The 18,710-nt window shown below is 41.6% G+C and overlaps 2 protein-coding genes across 2 annotated transcripts in view; both read right to left on the bottom strand.

The window, feature by feature from the left end:
• SLC35F4 (solute carrier family 35 member F4) overlaps nucleotides 1-18,710 on the bottom strand; it is a 284,343-nt gene that overhangs the window by 195,183 nt on the left and 70,450 nt on the right. The window lies entirely within an intron of this gene.
• On the bottom strand, nucleotides 2,980-3,375 carry LOC133085512 (torsin-1A-interacting protein 2-like). The gene has a single exon (XM_061182605.1). It carries the CDS (start codon nucleotides 3,373-3,375, stop codon nucleotides 2,980-2,982), a length of 396 nt encoding a protein of 131 aa, XP_061038588.1.

Raw genomic sequence — 18,710 nt, forward strand, 5'->3', positions numbered from 1 at the left:
TGTTCTAACGTTCTAAATACTGTATTTTACTTAGTTATCTTGTTTGTCTCTCTCTACCACTAGATTGTATGAACTACACAATGGTGCCTGGCATGTTAGTAAACATTTGTTGAACAAATAAATATCCATGTATATGAAAACTGTACTTTTAAAAAATTAGAATCATGGGAACATATTACTCTAATACTTGCTTTTCCCTCTCTCAATAAGTGAAGAATATTGTCAACTGATCGTGATTTATAACTGCATAATATACTCCATAGTAGGTTTGTTTCCAGTTTTGTCACTACAAATAATGTTGCAATAAACATCATTATACATAAAAAAAAAAAGACCAGTTGCCTTATGAAAATGGAAACCAATAGAGAAAAAGAATAGCTAAGCCCCAAATATAACATGTTGAACACTGTATGGTCAATATAATTATTGGTCTCAATTTGTCCAATAATTAGCATAATAATAATAATTATGGAATAATTAGCATATTGATATTAATATAATATTAATATTAGCATAATAATTTGTCCAATTTGTGTGGTATTATATGTCCTTGCCATATTCTGGTAGTGTGTGGAATGTACTGCCACACCCCCTGAGCTTGGATTTGGCCATATGACTCACTTTTTTCAATGGGATATCGGTAAAAGTAATACAAGCAGAGACTTGAAAAGGGTTTGTGCATTTGGGTTGCCCTCCTGTACTTCTGCCATTTCCACAGGGAAATATATTAAGGTAGTCACCCTGCATTCAGTCTGAACCCCAGAAGAGACCCATGCAGCAGCCCTGAACATAGCCTGATGCTACCTGAGTCCAGGGGAACACCACAGACCCATGAGCAAGGAAAAAAGTACTTCGTTGTAAGCCTCTGAGATTTTGAGGTCGTTACACAGCATCATTACAAGAAAGGCTGACTGACAGACCCTGCAAGGAAATAACATAGACAATGAAGAAAACGCCTAGAGAACAAGATAAACACCTAACCATCTATATAGAAATCACAGAACCATAGCCAAGTGTACTCAACACAGTCACAAGCGTGTCAAAATGACTGTGACATCAATTTGAAAACTGCACACAAATTACAACACTCAGTTTTTTGTTTTTTGTTTTTTGTTTTAGCGGTCCACACAGTTTATTCAGCAATGGAACAGAAGAGAACTTCCATCATGACAGACATAAGGCGGATACAGGGTAGATCTCTGGGGTACATTCTTTAAACAGACTAACAAGGGACTTTTTAACAACATGTGGCAGGCATGATTTGTTACATACCAACAGCCATTCATTCCTTACTTCTTCCTTCCTAAAAGAGCTCTGATGTTATTAGGGGAGACAATGTGCCCTACCCAGGCAATGCCAACTCCATTCCTCTCTGCCAGGTTTCCCAGGCTCCCTTGTGATTCAAGGATGTACAGAAAAAATCCTTGCTGTAATGAGATGTAAGAAAAAATCTGTGAGGGACTTTTGAGAAAGATCTTCTTCCCCAATAAAAGAAACAGACTTGAAAGGAGAAAGCTTCTTGCTCCCTACTTCCAGCCTTTGATTGGGATTGAAATGTCTGGAGCAGCAACAAGCTACATTGTACTCGTTGAGAACTGCGAGGACAAAAAGCCAATATGATAAGGACCCCAGAGGGGAAAGACAGAAAGAACCTGGGGCCTTGAGAAAATCGAGTTGCTACACAAGCTCTGGATTATCTAGAATCTTAAGTGGAATTTTTAAATTGTTCAGTGGCCTCTGAGATGTTTTCAACTGCTTTTTCTAAGTTTCTTACCTGAACTCTAGTTCCATGATTCTTATGAACAAGTGAAGGCCAGAATGAGGCCAATGTCAGGTAAGACCTTCTTAGTTCTAAGAAAAATGCTTCCACTAAACTGTTCATAATATATCTGGAGTCAAGCTGGGTAACTTCTTTTGTCACCGATCTCCTAGGACAGGTACTTTTCCATTGCCAGGGGAGGACATTCTACGTTCAGTCACCACAAAGACAGGATAGTATTTGCTTATGTAGAGCCAAGGAGATGTAGACAGAGGCATTTCTGCATGCTTTTATGTCACCTATATCGGTGTTGCCTGATTGAATGTGATTTCTCTGACAGTGACCAGTTATCGATCATGTCATACCCACACTGAGGATGAGCTAAATAGAGCCAATGATGAATAAATAGTTATATATGAATAAATTTTACATATATATATAATTATCACTGATTAATATATGAGGTAGAATTTAGAACAATATAGTTTATTATTAAAATGTCTAGGGCTTCCCTGGTGGCGCAGTGGTTGAGAATCTGCCTGCCAATGCAGGGGACACGGGTTCAAGCCCTGGTCTGGGAAGATCCCACATGCCGCAGAGCAACTGGGCCCGTGAGCCACGACTACTGAGCCTGCGTGTCTGGAGCTTGTGCTCCGCAACAAGAGAGGCCGCAACAGCGAGAGGCCCGCGCACCACAATGAAGAGTGGCCCCCGCTAGCCACAACTAGAGAGAGCCCTCGCACAGAAACGAAGACCCAACACAGCCAAAAGTAAATAAATAAATAAATAAATAAAATTAAAATGTCTAGTTGTTTTACTGGAATAATCTAGAATTCAGCTACAAGGATGCTTTCCCACAAAAGTTATCACTAGAATATAATGAAAGTACACACAGCATGGGGCTTCTCCTCCAGGACTACCACCGTGTCATAATAATGTCAGTAATTAGGCTGTGGAGATTTTTAGGAGTAAGCTAATTCCAAAACATAGGAAATATGGATTAGTCAGGTTCTAGATGAACAGTCTGGCTTGGAATGCTGATTAAATTCATGCTGAAGAAGAGATACATAGACCCTGGAAGCAGATCCAACAACAATTTAAGCAGTTTCCCAGAGCAGTGACAGTCTGGATCAGATATAGAAAGGAGTCATTTTTCCATCTTCTTTGGGCTACTAGTACACAACCCTCTAGAGTCTCCATGATTTTGACTGTTTAAGAAGTTATTTGCTTTGGCCAAGTTTTTTGTTCAAGGTTTTGTCTGTTCTGATCAGGATTAACTGTAATGCAGGGTTAAAACCAGCAACTCTAGAGTCATATATCCTTTTTCTAACCAGTGGAGGACCCAGAAGAAATGGGTGGCAAGCTTTTTCAAAGGTCCACCTGGTAAGATTTTGGGGAGCCCCCTCAAGTGGGAAAGACCAAGGAAGAACAAGGCTTCTATTAGCAGGATTATCAGGATAACACTCAGGGCGATAATCAGCTCTGTTAATACAGTCTAAGAATACTTGGCAACATTCATTCTCAACCAGTTCAGTTTGGTACAACCAATGGCCTAGTTCTAAACTAGGGAACCATTGCTGTCCACAGTCAGGGCAATGTGAATTATCTGAGAACATTGGGACCTAGAAAGACAACACAGAAAGCAATGTAACAGTAAGAGGCCACAATGACAGAGAGAGACACCCAAACAACCAGTCCTATTACAGGTTTGGTTTAGCACTTTCTCAGTCCAACCACCATTCCTTGGAGAGGGTAAAATTTGGCTTGCACCTCTGTGCAATTCTTCAACATTTCGTTGTCTATTTTTCACTCTCTTGCAACCCAGTCTCTGAACTCAGGGACTGATCCAGTCTATGTTATCAGTCACTTACTAGCAGCACAGATCTCAGAATAGCTCCTTTAAATCCCAACTTCTCAAGAAAAGGTAGGGTTCTAGTCTAATTATTTTTTCTTGTGTGTTATCAGCTGGTGGTATCACGCAGAGGCACCTGGCTTACTCTGCTTTGCTGGTAAGTTATTATGTCTGCTTGGTGAAACAGAGGAGCTGACAGGTCCAGTGGGTCTTTGGTGGGCACTGGTACTACTCTTGCCGTTGCAATACACGTACCCAAGTCTTAAGGCCTTGGCACTTGATAGCGATGTAGAGGGGTCAGGAAGACCTGGCAGAGTCCTCTCGAGCGTGGATCCAATGAAGTCTTTCTTGGGAGGATCTTAATCAGGACCCAGTCACAGGGAAGTAGCTGCTGTTGAGTTGGTTGAAGGGTCTGGGAATGCTTCACACACTTACAAATTCTAGTGGGGTTTTAAATCGTCGACTGTCAATGTCAGGAAAGCCCTTCGAGTGTTCTTTCCGCTCCACAACGCCAAGCTGCACCCCTCAGACGCAGCGGAACAGAACGTCGTCCCCGTCCCTTACACTCAGTTTTAAGTGATCCTAATTAATGACCCTAAATGGTTAGCTTGATTAAAAAGAGTTAGACCTTTATTGGGAAAGAGGTAAAATTGTGGAAAAATCTAAAGACTCCTGAAACTTTATTTAGATGAATTTGTTTTCACAAACTACCACAGACTGTACCGTCTTCCACATCGTACTCAGCCTGGGGATGCTGCAGATATTTACCCCCATAAGCCAGGAGGCTCTCAAGCACACACCTTATTTTTCTTTAAAAATGAACTTTTATTTTTTAATTTTTAAAAATTGAGATCATGTAGCATTGTGTAAGTTTAAGGTGTATGTGTTGGTTTGATACATTTAGATATTATGTATGTTTACTACCCAAGCCGGTAGCGAATACCTCTATCATGTTACATAATTATCAGTTGTTTTTTTGTGATAAGAACAATTAAGATCTAGTCTCTTGGCAACTTTGAAGTTTATAGTACAGCATTATTGACTATTATTCACTATGCTTATTTATCTACTAGCTGTAAACATCATCTTAAACAACATCTCCCCAATTCCCCCACCCCCCAGCCTCTGGTGACCACCATTCTACTCTCTGTTTTTATGAGTCTGACTTTTTTAGGTTCCACATTTAAGTGAGGTCATACAGTATTTGTCTTTCTTTGTTAGATTTATCTCACTTAGCATAATACCCTCAAGTTTCAACCATGTTGTCACAAGTGGCAAGATTTCCTTCTTTCTCAAGGCTGAATAACATTTCACTGTATGTATCTACTACATCTTCTTTATCCATTCATCCACTGACAGACACTTAGGTTGTTTCCATATCTTGGCTATTGTGACTAACGCTGCAATGCACACGTGTTTGTGGCAGGATCTTAGTTCTGCAACCAGGGATTGAACCCAGGCCTTCGGCAGTGAGGGCGCGGAGTCTTAACCACTGGACGGCCAGGGAATTCCCCCAATTCCTTCTTACATATATACCTAGAGTAGGATGTTTGGGTTATTTGGTAGTTCTATTTGTAATTTTTTGAGGAACCTCCGTACTGTTTTCCATAATGACTACTCCAATTTACATTCCCACCAATAGTACACAAGTATTCCCTTTTCTCCACCCTTCTCCAACACTTGCTATTTCTTGTCTTTTTGATAATAGCCATTCTAAGACGTGTGAAGTGGTATCTCATTGTGGTTTTGATTTGCATTTCCCTGGTGATTAGTGATGGTGAGCATCTTTTCATGTACCTCTTGGCCATTTATATGCCTTCTTTCGAAAAATGTCTATTCAGGTCCTTTGCCCACCTTTAAGTTGAATTATTTGCTTTTTTTGCTATTGAGTTGTATGAGTTATTTATATTTTTTATATGTTAATCTCATTAGATATATGGTTTATGAATTTTTTTTCCATTTTGTAGGTTACCTTTTCAATTGTTGTTTGCTGTGCTGTAGCTCCTTAGTTTAACGTAGTCCCACTTGTTTATTTTCATTTTTGTTGCAGAAGCACACACCTTCTCAAGAGACAATGTTTCAATTTCTCCTAGGATCCAGAAGCTACTGAGTTTGAACAAATCCACTTTACAGAGAAATGTGCACATATCTGTCTCATATTTAAATAATGTAATTACCATGTTGCATCTGAGTTTTATGCTGCTCTGTCTTTTGGAACCAGAAGTCCTGCTCAGGCAGGTTTAGAACTTTTATAGTAAATGCACCAAAGTCTTAGTTTTGTTTAGCAGACTAAGCAGAGAGGAGGAGAGAATAAATGAGGCAGAGAGGATAAACTCCCAAAACTCAGTAAATATCAGAGCACCAATCACACTAATAAGGGTAAATGATCTGTTATTCTATACCATTTGATAACAGATTATGTCACCAAAGAAAATAGTTTGTGAGAAGTTTGTGACAATTTATAAATTACTTATGCTGTAATATTAAATGAAAAAAGCAGCATATAAAATAGTATCAATAGTACAATCACAACAATGTAAAACGAAAGTGCACTAGAAAACCAGATTTGGAATATTCTCAGGATTGTTAACACATGGTCTTTAAGTAATAGAACATTTGAGTGATTGTTTTCTTTTTTTCTGCTTTACCAGTATTTTTCATATTGAATATGCATTACTCAAGGTATCTTTTGAAATTACCTTTTCTAAATTACAACTTTATTCTTTCAAACTATCATTCCCTTTTTGGTATACTTTGTTCTGGCTTTTCCCACACCCTTACCAAAAAAGGGGAAATGCAAACTAATATTGCAGTAGAGTTTATGTATTTATATCTGACCTTCAGAAGTCTTGTTAATTACCAACAACACAAATATTTGTCCCCACGGCTAAAATTAGAGCTGCAATTTTTTCAAACCTAATGTTAACCAAAACAATGAAATGATATAATCTCTAGAAAAGAGTCGACAGTGCCTTACAGCGTGGTCATTAAAAATGAAGCTGCCATCTTATTATCACAAGACCAGGGAAATTTTGAGATTACATAGGACATGGAAATACTGTGTCCCAAAGACACACCAGTCATATCTCCAAATTTGTCATTATTTCAACAGAAGGGACTGGTCTAATTCAAAAGTCATATTTAAATAAAGTATAAATATTATAATATCAAAAGAATAATTAGCATACTCTTTGTCCCAGAGAGCTTCAAAGATGTTAATAGATTACCATGATCTCTGTTTCTTCAAAGACAAGTAGAAAATAGAAATGTGAAATCATTTTCCTAAGGCCACACAGAGTAAAACATGACTGTGCTAGACACTTAAATGATTTATGAACGTTTCCTGAGTATGTCATTAGAATCTTAAAAATGTTACCACTGGGCTATGGAGAGACAATGTCTCTTTTTTTAAAATTAAAATTCCCACATTGCAAAAGTAATTTTGTATAAAGCAATAGTGTTTTCATTTCCAAAGCAAACTTTTGAAAAAAATAAAACTACTTCCCACCTGGCTTTGTGAGGAACTGCTACTAATAACTACTGTTAAACAGTTTGTAAAAATATGATATGCTATTTCCTTGTCTGGTAATGATAAGCTTAGCAGACCAAAGCATAAATAAATAACTGTGCTATTGTTTTTCAGCTTCAGAAAATTACACATGCTATTACTAGTTGATAATTTTGTGTGCTTAAAATCTAGAAACATTCATTAAAAATTAATAGGTTATGTCATTTTAGAAGCATATCTTTAAAAGATATGGAAAATAGATTATTGGCAGTTTGTGAAATTAACAATGAAAGACTACTGTGTCGGGGCTTCCCTGGTGGCGCAGTTGTTAAGAATCTGCCTGCCAATGCAGGGGACAAGAGTTCAACCCTGGTCCGGGAAGTTCCCACATGCCGCAGAGCAATGAAGCCCGTGCGCCACAACTACTGAGCCTGCACTCTAGAGCCTGCGAGCCACAACTATGGACGCCCGCGTGCCTAGAGCCCGTGCTCCGCGACAAGACAAGCCAACGCAATGAGAAGCCCACGCACCGCAACGAAGAGTAGCCCCCGCTCGCCGCAACTAGAGAAAGCACGCACGCAGCAAGGAAGACCCAACGCAGCCAAAAATAAATAAATAAAATAAGTAAATAAATTAAAAAAAAAAGACTACTGTGTCTCACTTCAAAGATTTACCTAAATATCTAGGAAGGCTCAGGAACAATTTTGGGAGTTTGCTTAATGTTAAATTCTCTTATGATCTGAAAGTGCCAAAAAATAAGAAAATTACCTCCTGTCTATTCCAACACACACACACACACACACCAGTTGCATCACAGCAACTAAGATCATCCACGAACTGATTTTTGTTTTTAAGCAGGGGCTCCACTACTTTTCTTTTTCTTCCTGATAAAGAGAAAATACCTTAACTTGCCCCCCAAGTTGTCTGTGGGTGCAGAAGAAGCCTCACCAGGAAGAATGACAGATTCGTGGAGGAGACTCCAGTGAGTGATGCCCTATATATAGTTAATTAATACCATATGTAGTTAATTAATACTAGAAAGAGAAGTGCAGACCCTGGAAGTCATATGATTACAAAGGAGACCAAGCAATAGAGCACCCTAACAGTTTGGGCCTTTATTAGAGACAGACAGTTTTCCCCTTCATTAAAAGGAATTTTTCCTAAGCTAAGCACACTCTTATCTCTGAGGAAGAGGAGTGACAAGTGCGGATTGTTAAATTCGGGGCAAAAGGAAAAGGCAAGCTCTGCTCCATGCTCTACTTTCTTTCTCTTGAGAGTATGCCTGCTCACGCTGGGCACAAGTTCTCTCTGTTCCTCCACGTGCCCGGAGCCTCCCCTGGGCGGGCCTCCTCTTCCCCCAGGGGATTCCTGCCCCAGCCCAGTTAGGCAGTTCTGTCTAACTCAGGGGGTCACAGCTGTTAGCAATCCATGAGGCCAGTACAGCCAAAGCCATTACCTTTACTGGCTTCTGACAGTAAACAGGAAATAAATGGTCCCTGTCTTTGCATTGTTCTGTATCTCAACTTGTTCAGAAACCAAGCCTCTTCAAGTATCAGTTTTAGGGTGGTTTTATTCCAATCATAAGTATAGCAAATCACTATACTTACTCTTAGAAAAGGGCTTTCATTCATTGCTGATTGATTGGCAAAAACTCCAAGTCAAATCTACTGCCTGATTTATAAGGAAGCCATCGATCACCACATGAGACACAGTCCACACTTGAATTATCTGCTTACCAACATCACAGTTCTGGCCATAGCACTCTACAACGACTTGTGCTATTATTTATTAATGTTTCTCTTTTAAAAGGCTCATTGTTCTTTACCTTAAAGCATGATGCCAAATGGAAACTACTGCAAAAGGAAATTGAGTATCACCTGTCAAAGATTAACACCAAAAACATACATAGCACTTAGTCTATGCCAGGCTTTATAAATATTACCTCACTGAATTCTCACCACAATCCTATGAGGTAGGTACTGTTTACTGCTGTCGTTTTATAGATGAGAAAACTGAGGCATAGAGAGATTAGGAAATTTGCTCAAAGTCAGGCAGCTAGTGAGGGGCAGACTTGGCTCTGCCCCAGGTGTCCTGGCTCCAAAGTCAGCTCTGACCCACCTCAAGTACAGAAAGTGACTATAAAGACAAAGGCAGTGAAAAGAAGTCAATGCTCTCACAGTATAAAAATAAAAATGAAATGCAAAGCATAATAACCATTTAACAAAAATGCACACCTAAAAATTCTATTTTTTGTGCACAAGAAATAGCTGTTAATCACTCAATAATAAAAGTTTAAGTTTAAAAATGAAAATGAAATACAAAGAATAATCACCAATTGATTTATAAAAATCCACTCTGGAAAAGTCTATTTTTCTCTTGCAAGAAATTACTGTTGATGATAAGTCAATCATGAAAGCTTCATTTTAAATAGCCTTACTGTAAGATTAATTAGAGTAAAATGCCCTGAAGGGAAAGAGGGTTTTAATTCATTTTTGCTCCCCTTTTGCTATGCCCTAAGCAGAAAGTCACAGAGGTTGAATACACCTGAATCACTCTGGGTTTTCATAATGGCATTTTCCCCACCGCATCCTTCAGTGTCCTTATCCGCAGTGATAAGGACACCCCAACTCCTTCCCCACAGGAACCGGCCTTCAACTGATTCATGTGGTCAGCAGGAAGTGGCTCTACCACTTTAGTTTTAACCTAAGCAACAATACTGTGTCTGTGAAATCAGGGATTTGATGGGCTGTACCTCTCATAGGGTGTCCATGAAGAGAGACAGTGGTGAGTCCCACCCCACCCCGTTTCCTTTGCTCACTGGTCACACAGCTACCAGACATTTCCCAGCATCCCTTGCAGTTAGGCAGGGTCACATCACAGGCTCTGGCCAAGGGACGGTGCCAAGGAAGTGATTCCTGGCACCGTCAGTGATCCTGAATGTCCCCTCTTTGTCTGTCTGTGGCTGGAGGAAACCGACTCAAGGACCAGAGGAACCTAAAGCCCCCAAGAGTCTGAGTCCCTGAACGACTGTGGAACACAGAACCCACCCCCATTAAAGCCCACATTAGACTGTGATGTGAGGTGAAAAATAACCCTTTATTCTCTTAACTCACTTTGATTTTGAGATAGTTTATGACAGCACTTAGTTTATTCTGATTCATATAATACATTAAATGCTTAAATCTTACTTTTTGAAAATTCCTTCTCTTTGTATCCCTTAAAATGACCACTCTTTGGTAACTGCTGATGTAGTAGGCACTGCCCATACCTACACAGTTTGGTCCCCATAGAAAAACGTGTTTCCAGGCACTGACCAAAATAATCAAAGGCTGAATCATATCAAGTCATCATCTAGCTAACGCTCCTCTGAACTTACAGGTGTTTCTCTTTCTGCTAATCCTTCACTGTAACTGGCACATTGAATAAGCAAGACTCATGGGGTTTAATCACAAAAATTTGTTTTTTCCCATTGTCTCTTTAAACCCAGTCAGGTCCTTCCTTTAACCTTGACTTTTACGGTCATGCTTAGGTTAGAAAGATAATCTGCTATCATTTTAAATTCCAACTGCAATCCCAAATCAGTATTTAAAAGTGTCTAGTCAGATATAGTGACGAACAGATCAATCGTCATCCAAAGGTCTCCCTTCCACACACCCCTCCCTTACGCTGGACCAGCCGCAAGACGCTCCCGCACCTCAGGGGAGGAGGGTCTGCTTAACATCTTCTGTTTTCAATTCTTTCTCCCAGAACTTACCTGCTATTTCTGACCTGTGTCTCACCCAGGGTTGAAGCTGTGAGGGGGAAGTAAAGGGCCAGGAAAATTCCTACTTGGTGAGTACTACATAGTAAGCTAGTGCTGTTCTTCCTGATGTTAGAAGACATCTAGAGCTGGCATTTCCATGGTGAGTATCTTTACGAATTCTCTAGAGACTCCCTTCGAGGTTCCTCTGACTACAACCCCCATTTACCCATCAATGCCGCTCGCTGGGCTGCCCATTCCCAAACACCCTCCGCTTCTGTTCCCTATGCCCCGCCCCGGCCCACGGCAACCACCAGTGTCACCTCGCAGCCTTTTACTGCCATGGTCTCCTCCCCTGGGTGAACCCTATTAAAATTATTCCCAGCCATTGGTTCCCCACCCGGTTCCCAGGATCCGCATTCCACCCGAGGGCAGTGTGACCGTTCAGACACAGCCGCAGCTTTGCTCCTCTGCCAGAGCACTCACCATCCCGTCTCTCTGGCTCCTTTGATTTCCCAGTGGGGATGGGTGAGTGGGTGACAGACAGCCGGCTACTACACCCTTCTACCCACTAGAGTCACATGCTAAGCTCTCTGGGGGGTCAGGTGGAAGTCTCCTCCTCAGATTTGAGATGAAGCGATTGAGCACCTCCCTACTTCTTCCTCTTGCTTAGTTTAGGTGGATTCACAACACAGCTTTCCCCAGAGAAAATCCTCCTGACAGCACTGTTTTAATTTTGAACCCTTAATTCACCTATCCTTGAAGAACCCTTAATTCATTTATCCTTCACTTAATGTCACTGGCAAAGCCCATTAACAATTCCTGAAATAAAAATAGAATCTGGGTAATAAAATAAAGTCTAACCTTTTTTTTTATTCTCCTTGGTGCTTCGTCCAGTTTCACTTGTTCATAGGGTGCTGTGTGCAGAGGCCTTGCATCCAGCCCTCAAGACCACAGTTCCTGGTACAAAATGGCTGCACCGACCTTCAGCTCGTGCGCAGAATCCCGTGAGCATGATTCTAACTCAGTAGGCCTGGGGTGGATCCTGGGAGGCTGCTTTTCTAACAAGCTCCCAGGTGATGCTGATGGTCTGTAGACAACCGCACTTTGAGTAGAAAGGTCGAAAAATATCTGTTGAATGGTTTTCACGTTTTGCTTGTTTATTTCTTGTTTACAATAGTTTAGGGAGGCTGACGGAGTTTAGGGGGCAGAGAGCCCCTCAAATTGTCCCTTGCCACCACTAACCATCCTCAGTTTTAGCCTCTGCTCTCACCCTTGTTAGCATCAACAGCTGATATCTTTTGCCCAGGTTCATGTGAATCCATCCTTCCTGCAACAAAATCTCCAAATGCCTGACAGCTCTAAGACCGTCCATACTAGGCAGTTTTTCCAATTGAAAAATGTTATAGCTCTGTCTTTGACCTTGGTCAGAACCTGTTCATGATCTAGGCAGTATTTCAGAGAATGCTGTACAAAAAGGCCAGACCTTAACATGGGGTCAAGGACTCAGAATTGCACAAGTCTCAGTAAGGCTCAAAGAAAAGGGCTCACCCCACCCCATATGGAAGTGAAAGCGACCATTCAGACTACACACCTGGAAGGTGTGGCCCCATCTTACTTTAAATCTCCCTTAAGGCAGATGGATGATTTGCATAAATTTGCATAGTATTAGCGATTCTTATACTGTCCAGTGATAAACTGACTTATTAAGAGAAACTTCTGTCCCAAATTCCAGTTTTGGAGACGATAAAACAAATGTTTCCCAGAAACCTCATGAGTTCAAAGTAGAGGGCAATGTGGGTAGCAGAGGCCCTGGCAGAGCTAAGCTGGAGAGAGGAATCCATAAAGTTTGATTGGGGATCTGGGATTACAACTGAAGCAGCAGCTTCTCCAAATTCAAGTCTGTGTTACTTATTACTTGAATTGGCTAATTCTTCCTTATTTCCCACCATAAGTGAGCACCGTAGCTTAGAAAGGCTAGGGAAAGTGGGTGAGAAGAGCAAAGATTTCAGAGTGTAAGTTCACTTCCAGATTCTTCACTTACTTGCTGTTGGCTTGGGGCAAGTTAATAATCTTTCTGAGCCTGAAATGCCTCTTCTATAGAATAAGGATAAGAATAACAGTCTTGCAAGGTCATTATGAGAATTAAATAAAATATATACCAAGAGGCCTCATGCAATGCCTGGCATTTAACAGGTGCTGACCACATAACCCTCTCCCCCTTCAAGGACAACAGGGACATGGAAGACACTCGGTATTCTGCAAGCACCAAAGGTTTGTAAAGCTCTTTAACTTTCAAAGCACATTCACAGCTGTTTTCTTCCTTTGTTTTTCTAGGGAAAAAAGGGGGGAAAGGAAGATGTGAAGAAAAGAAATACAAAAAGAGGGAAGTATGGAAGAAGCATGGGACACTGCAAAACAAAATCTAGAGCCTACGTTTCCATCAGACCGAGATGTGGCATGTGACTCAGGTGGCAGAGTCTCTCACAAGTCAGGTGAAGGTCAAATGACAGTGAGTGAAGTCTGCAGTAAATACCCTCCAATTAAAATAATAGTAAGTCAAGTATCTGAGTTTGTTGTGAATTTGACCCAGAAATTAATTTTTGAGAAGAAAGAAGTCTTCTTATTCCAATCACCAGCAAGTGGAGTAACAGTGTAGCACTCGGCCTTGCTAATCACTGATGTGTATTCCCTGGTGGGACCCTAAGGAATACAGCGGAGCCATGCTACCCTATTAAAACCGCCTAAATATAGTCTCTGTGGTGTAATGTTTGCTAGAACCTTTTACATGTCAAGATCCAAAGCAAGTACAAATGTGCAGTACAGAGAGAATTAGATCCCAGCTGGAGCTCAAACTGTACCCATCCTCTCCCCTCCTCCCTTTAGGGATCTACTTACATACAACCACTAAGCATCCTCCAAAATAGAAGTCAGGCTAAAGGAAAAGAGCCTGGCCTCCACCAGCCTGGCCCACTAGCATCATCCCTCTGGCCTTTGACTAAGTCCTTGAAGAAGGGCAGCGTGGGGAGATAGTCACAAAATATATTCACAAATATCTGAGAGACATGGAACACAGTAGGTAACAGAACTTGGGGAGCATGACAATGTGGGATAAAGAATGGGGAAAAGGAGCTGTCCCTATATCCCTGGAGAAAACAGTGTGGCATTTTGCCCAACGGCCAAGTGTCCTGGGCCCAATGAATCTGGGTTTGAATCCAAGTTCTGCCATTTTCTAAGTGTATGAGTCGGGGCATGTTTGTTATCCTCAGTTTCATGATCTACAAAATGGACACAGAAATAGAAACATCTCGGGACTTCCCTGGTGGTGCAGTGGTTAAGAATCTGTCTGCCAATGCAGGGGACATGGGTTCGAGCCCTGGTCCAGGAAGATCCCACATGCCGTGGAGCAACTAAGCCCGTGTGCCACAACTACTGAGCCTGCACTCTAGAGCCTGCAAGCCACAACTACTGAAGCCCACGTGCCACAACTACTGCAGCCCACGTGCTTAGAACCTGTGCTCCGCAAAAAAGAGAACTCCCCGCTCCGGCAACTAGAGAAAGCCCACGCACAGCAACAAAGACCCAACACAGCCAAAAAATAAATAAATAAATAAATGTATTAAAAAAAAGAAAAAGAAAAAGAAACATCTCTTAGAGTCTTTCTAAGGTTTGAAAGAGACCTATGTAAAAGCTGGGCCTATTGGGGCTTCCCTGGTGGCACAGTGGTTGAGAATCTGCCTGCCAATGCAGGGGACACGGGTTCGAGCCCTGGTCTGGGAAGATCCCATATGCCGCGGAGCAACTAAACCCGTGTGCCACAACTACTGAGCCTGCGCGTCTGGAGGGTGTGCTCCGCAACAAGAGAGGCCGCGACAGTGAGAGGCCCGCGCACCACAATGAAGAGTGGCCCCCGCTCGCCGCAACTAGAGAAAACCCTCACACAGAAACGAAGACCCAACACAGCCAAAAATTAATTAATTAATTAATTAATTAATTAAATTGAATTTATAAAAAAAAGCTGGGCCTATCAACTTTTCTCAAGTCATGGCAGTTACAGAAAATGACGTGCATTATAATTCTGTAACATAATGAAACTGCTTAATCCCAGAGATAGCAGCATTGGAGGTCCTCAGCCCCAGATCCTGTCCACGCTCCCTGAGGGCTGAAGAGATAATAACAACAACAGTGATAGCAAATAGCGCCGCTATAGAGCTTCCTGGGTGCCAGCTGCTGTTCTAAGTGCTCTACATTGATTAACTCATTTGATTCCCACAGCAAGCTTATGAAACGAGTATTATCATTCTTATTATTTAACAGATGAGGAAACCAAGGCACAGAGAGGCTAAGTAACTTGCCCAAGATTACATAGCCTGTGATTGTCAGGGCCAGGTCCAGCCCAGGCAGTTAGATCCAGAATCCTTGCTTTCTTCATTATGCAATACAGCCTTTCAATATCATGACCCAGCTCCAACCCAGACCTGGCATCCCCACCTTCCTCGCAGAAGGCACTCTGAAATACAGCCTTTCTCACCTTGCATGGCATACAGCATTTAACAAACATTAGTATTTTATAAAGAGCAGTGCAATCAAGTGTGCAGATGCCCCAACAAGATCTGCAGGACTGGTGGTGTGACAGAGCAGGACAGTCCAGGGCAGGGGGTAATGGCACAGTCAGTGCCAGGAATCACAGAGAGACAGTCACGGCTGGCTCAGCAGCCAGCCACACCACAGGGAGGGGAAAAAAAGAGGATGGAAATGGTAATTTCCCCATGGTGTTGCATGCTCTGGGGTTGTAGCACGCTCTAATAAACCATTGTGGGACACTTTGAATGGGGGTTAGAAGTAAGCATTGGTGGTGGGAATTAGAGCCATCGTGTTTCTAACTGTAGGTGTTAGCTATAGGTACAGTTACCCCTAAACTGGCCCGGCCTGGGGAAGCCAAGGGTACAGCTGTGAGCACCTGCTGAACTTCACACGTTCATTGCTGATTATAGACTGTAAATTCCTGAAGGGCAGAGGATGTGTCTCTCGCATTTTGATAGCCCCCAGCAGTTGTCAGAGGCCTCTTTTATATAGCAGGCCATCAATAGGCGTGTGAGTAGGTCAATCAAATATATTTATTTAATAAAGATTTAGGGCTAGCCCTTAAAACAATTACTTTTATCTTCAAAGTTCTTTTTGCAGAGGCGATACACCGATTTCTCTGCTCTAAGTTTAAGTAACATTGGAAAACTCACAGTGGCAAAACTGAAGACCTAAACGAAACTCTGAACACATTTATTGCACACCAACTCTGGGCAAGGCTCCTTCAAACACCAAGGCAGAAGCTTTCCTATGTAGAGAAGGTTATACCAAAATCCAAAAATGCTGTTTGCAAACTCAATCTTGTTGCTTCCCCTAAGTCAAAGAATCCATGGCTAACAGCAGTTTTCATTATTATCATTATCATCATCATCATCATCATCATCACTATTATTGTTTGTAACTCTTTACCAATTCTGAGTGTATTAAACCAAATGTTATTTGATGAAATAAGAGTTGTTTCTATGACTCAGGGGAAAACAATTGCTGCAGTTTGTGCCATAACACTTTAAATCAACCGTTTTCCAATGTATAAAGGTGGTTTTAGGTCAGTTTGGAGCACTGGTTGTCATGTCCCAACATCTGGACCACTGGTGTGGGAGTGGAATAGGGCCAGAATGTGATGGAATAAACATAAATTAAATGAGACTGCACTTTCTTTCATGCAGCCCCCAGAGATGCTTGTCATGGAAACTGAAAATCCCTGTTCTACAAAACAAATGTGATTTAGCAGTGCCTTGCCAGATACCAGCATCTCAGTGATCATTTAGAACAGGGGACGACAAACTACAGCTCATGAGCCAAATCCAGCCTACCTCCTGTTTTTGTAAGTAAAATTTCATTAAACATAGTCACACCCATTCATTTATATATTGTCTATGGCTGCCTTCACCATACTCTAAGTGCAGAGTTGACTAGTCTCAAAAGAGACAGAATGGCCTGCAAAGCCAAACATATTTACCATCTGGTCCTCCAGAGAAAAAGTATGCCAACCCCTGATTTAGAATAATACCAAAAGTCACAAACATCAACATCTCAGTGACAATTTAGGAAGCCACCAAAATTCATTTCACCAATATACAACCCAACCTCCTAAGACACCTGAATTTAATTAGGGTCATTAAGTTTTTTAAACCATTTATATAGTTTATTTCTTGAATCTTCAACATGATGTTTATTAAAGAGGCACACACTTTGCCTTATATAAAGTATGGGTCTTGCCCTTGATGTTGGCAATTGGCATCCACCTCCTGTGCAGGAAATCAAATTTGTTGTTCCTATTGTGCTTCCTTCCATATATCAGTGTTTGACCTGTCCCCTCAACCTCAGGGCTGGGACAAACTCTAAAACATTAATATGCATAAGAAATGTAATTGAAAAATTTATCCCCCCATTCTTAAGATGTCACCCTTCTTATTTCTGTCTTTGGTGCTTGTCTAGCTGCAGCCTTGTTAGCTTGATCCCTGGCCAGCCAGCATTTGCTTAATGACACCCCCCATAGGAGTCCCCTCCTCCCCACTCATTACATCTTTGTCTTCCCTCACCCCAAATTCCCTCTAAATACGACATCTCTCAGGGTGCTCGACTAGCAGAGAACGGCAGTGTTAACACTCTTTCCAGCAATAACTTGTTTTTCTTACACTGTACCTCATGAGCATAAACAAAGGAAAAGTGTAGAAAGAGGGAAATTTAAGAAGTAAAAAGAGAAAGATAATGGTGAGAAGTCGACACATGGTAAAGGAAAATGTTGTTGGAAAAAGGGAAAGAGAAGGGCAGGACTACACCAACCTGTCAATAAAGAAGCAGCAAAGAATCACACTGTCAAAAGAGAAGGAAGTAAGATCTGACAGTGTAGCCAAATGCAGGACCTTTGAGTCTTACCCACTGACCTTGCTCTTCCAGGGCACATCTTACATTTTCTCAGAGAGGATGTGCCAATGTCACACTTCACATACTTGCCATCCAGGGAGAATCTCAATGATTGTCTCTCCCTCTCAATAGTTATTAAGCCCCATGCATGTACAATCCCATTTTCACAAACTTCAGAGTGCACTGTAATGTCTTTGCTTTACTTCTCTTTAAATGGTTCCAAATGGCTACACTGCAGAAGAGGCTTCTGTCTGCTGATAGCCATTGAGCAAAACCAAATCAAGTACCAAAACACAAACAGCAGCTCAAGATCCACCCCAACTCTCTCAGCCCTCCCAGGCATGCAGAAAATGAATCTCCCTGTATTCCACAACCCCACTATTCAGAAACCTTGCTCAAGGCCTGCCTGATTTGGGATCCATCACTCCAGCCCCTGAATAAAGCATCTGTTTACCTCCTCAAAACCAGAAAAGATATAATATCTTTTAACATTTAGTAGGTGTTGAGAAAACAAATACCATACAATATCACTTATATATGGAATCAAAAATATGACACAAATGAACCTATCTACGAAATGGAAACAGACTCATGGACTGAGAGAACAGACTTGTGGTTGCCAAGGGGGAGGGGGTTGGGGGAGGAATGAAGTGGGAGGTTGAGCTTAGCAGATGTAAGCTATTATATATGGAATGAATAAACAACAAGGTCCTACTGTAGAGGGGCTTCCCTGGTGGCTCAGTGGTTAAGAATCCACCTGCCAATGCAGGGGATACGGTTTCGAGCCCTGGTCCAGGAAGATCCCACATGCCGCGGAGCAACTAAGCCCATGCACCACAACTACTGAGCCTGCGCTCTAGAGCCCACAAGCCACAACTACTGAGCCCGCATGCCACAACTA

This window comes from Eubalaena glacialis, chromosome 2 (genome assembly GCF_028564815.1).
Source record: "Eubalaena glacialis isolate mEubGla1 chromosome 2, mEubGla1.1.hap2.+ XY, whole genome shotgun sequence".
In the NCBI taxonomy this organism is placed as follows: domain Eukaryota; kingdom Metazoa; phylum Chordata; class Mammalia; order Artiodactyla; family Balaenidae; genus Eubalaena; species Eubalaena glacialis.

Bases quoted from the DNA above. Each gene is read 5' to 3' on its own strand.
- LOC133085512 (XM_061182605.1), bottom strand. From the start codon at position 3,375: ATGTTCTCAGATAATTCACATTGCCCTGACTGTGGACAGCAATGGTTC.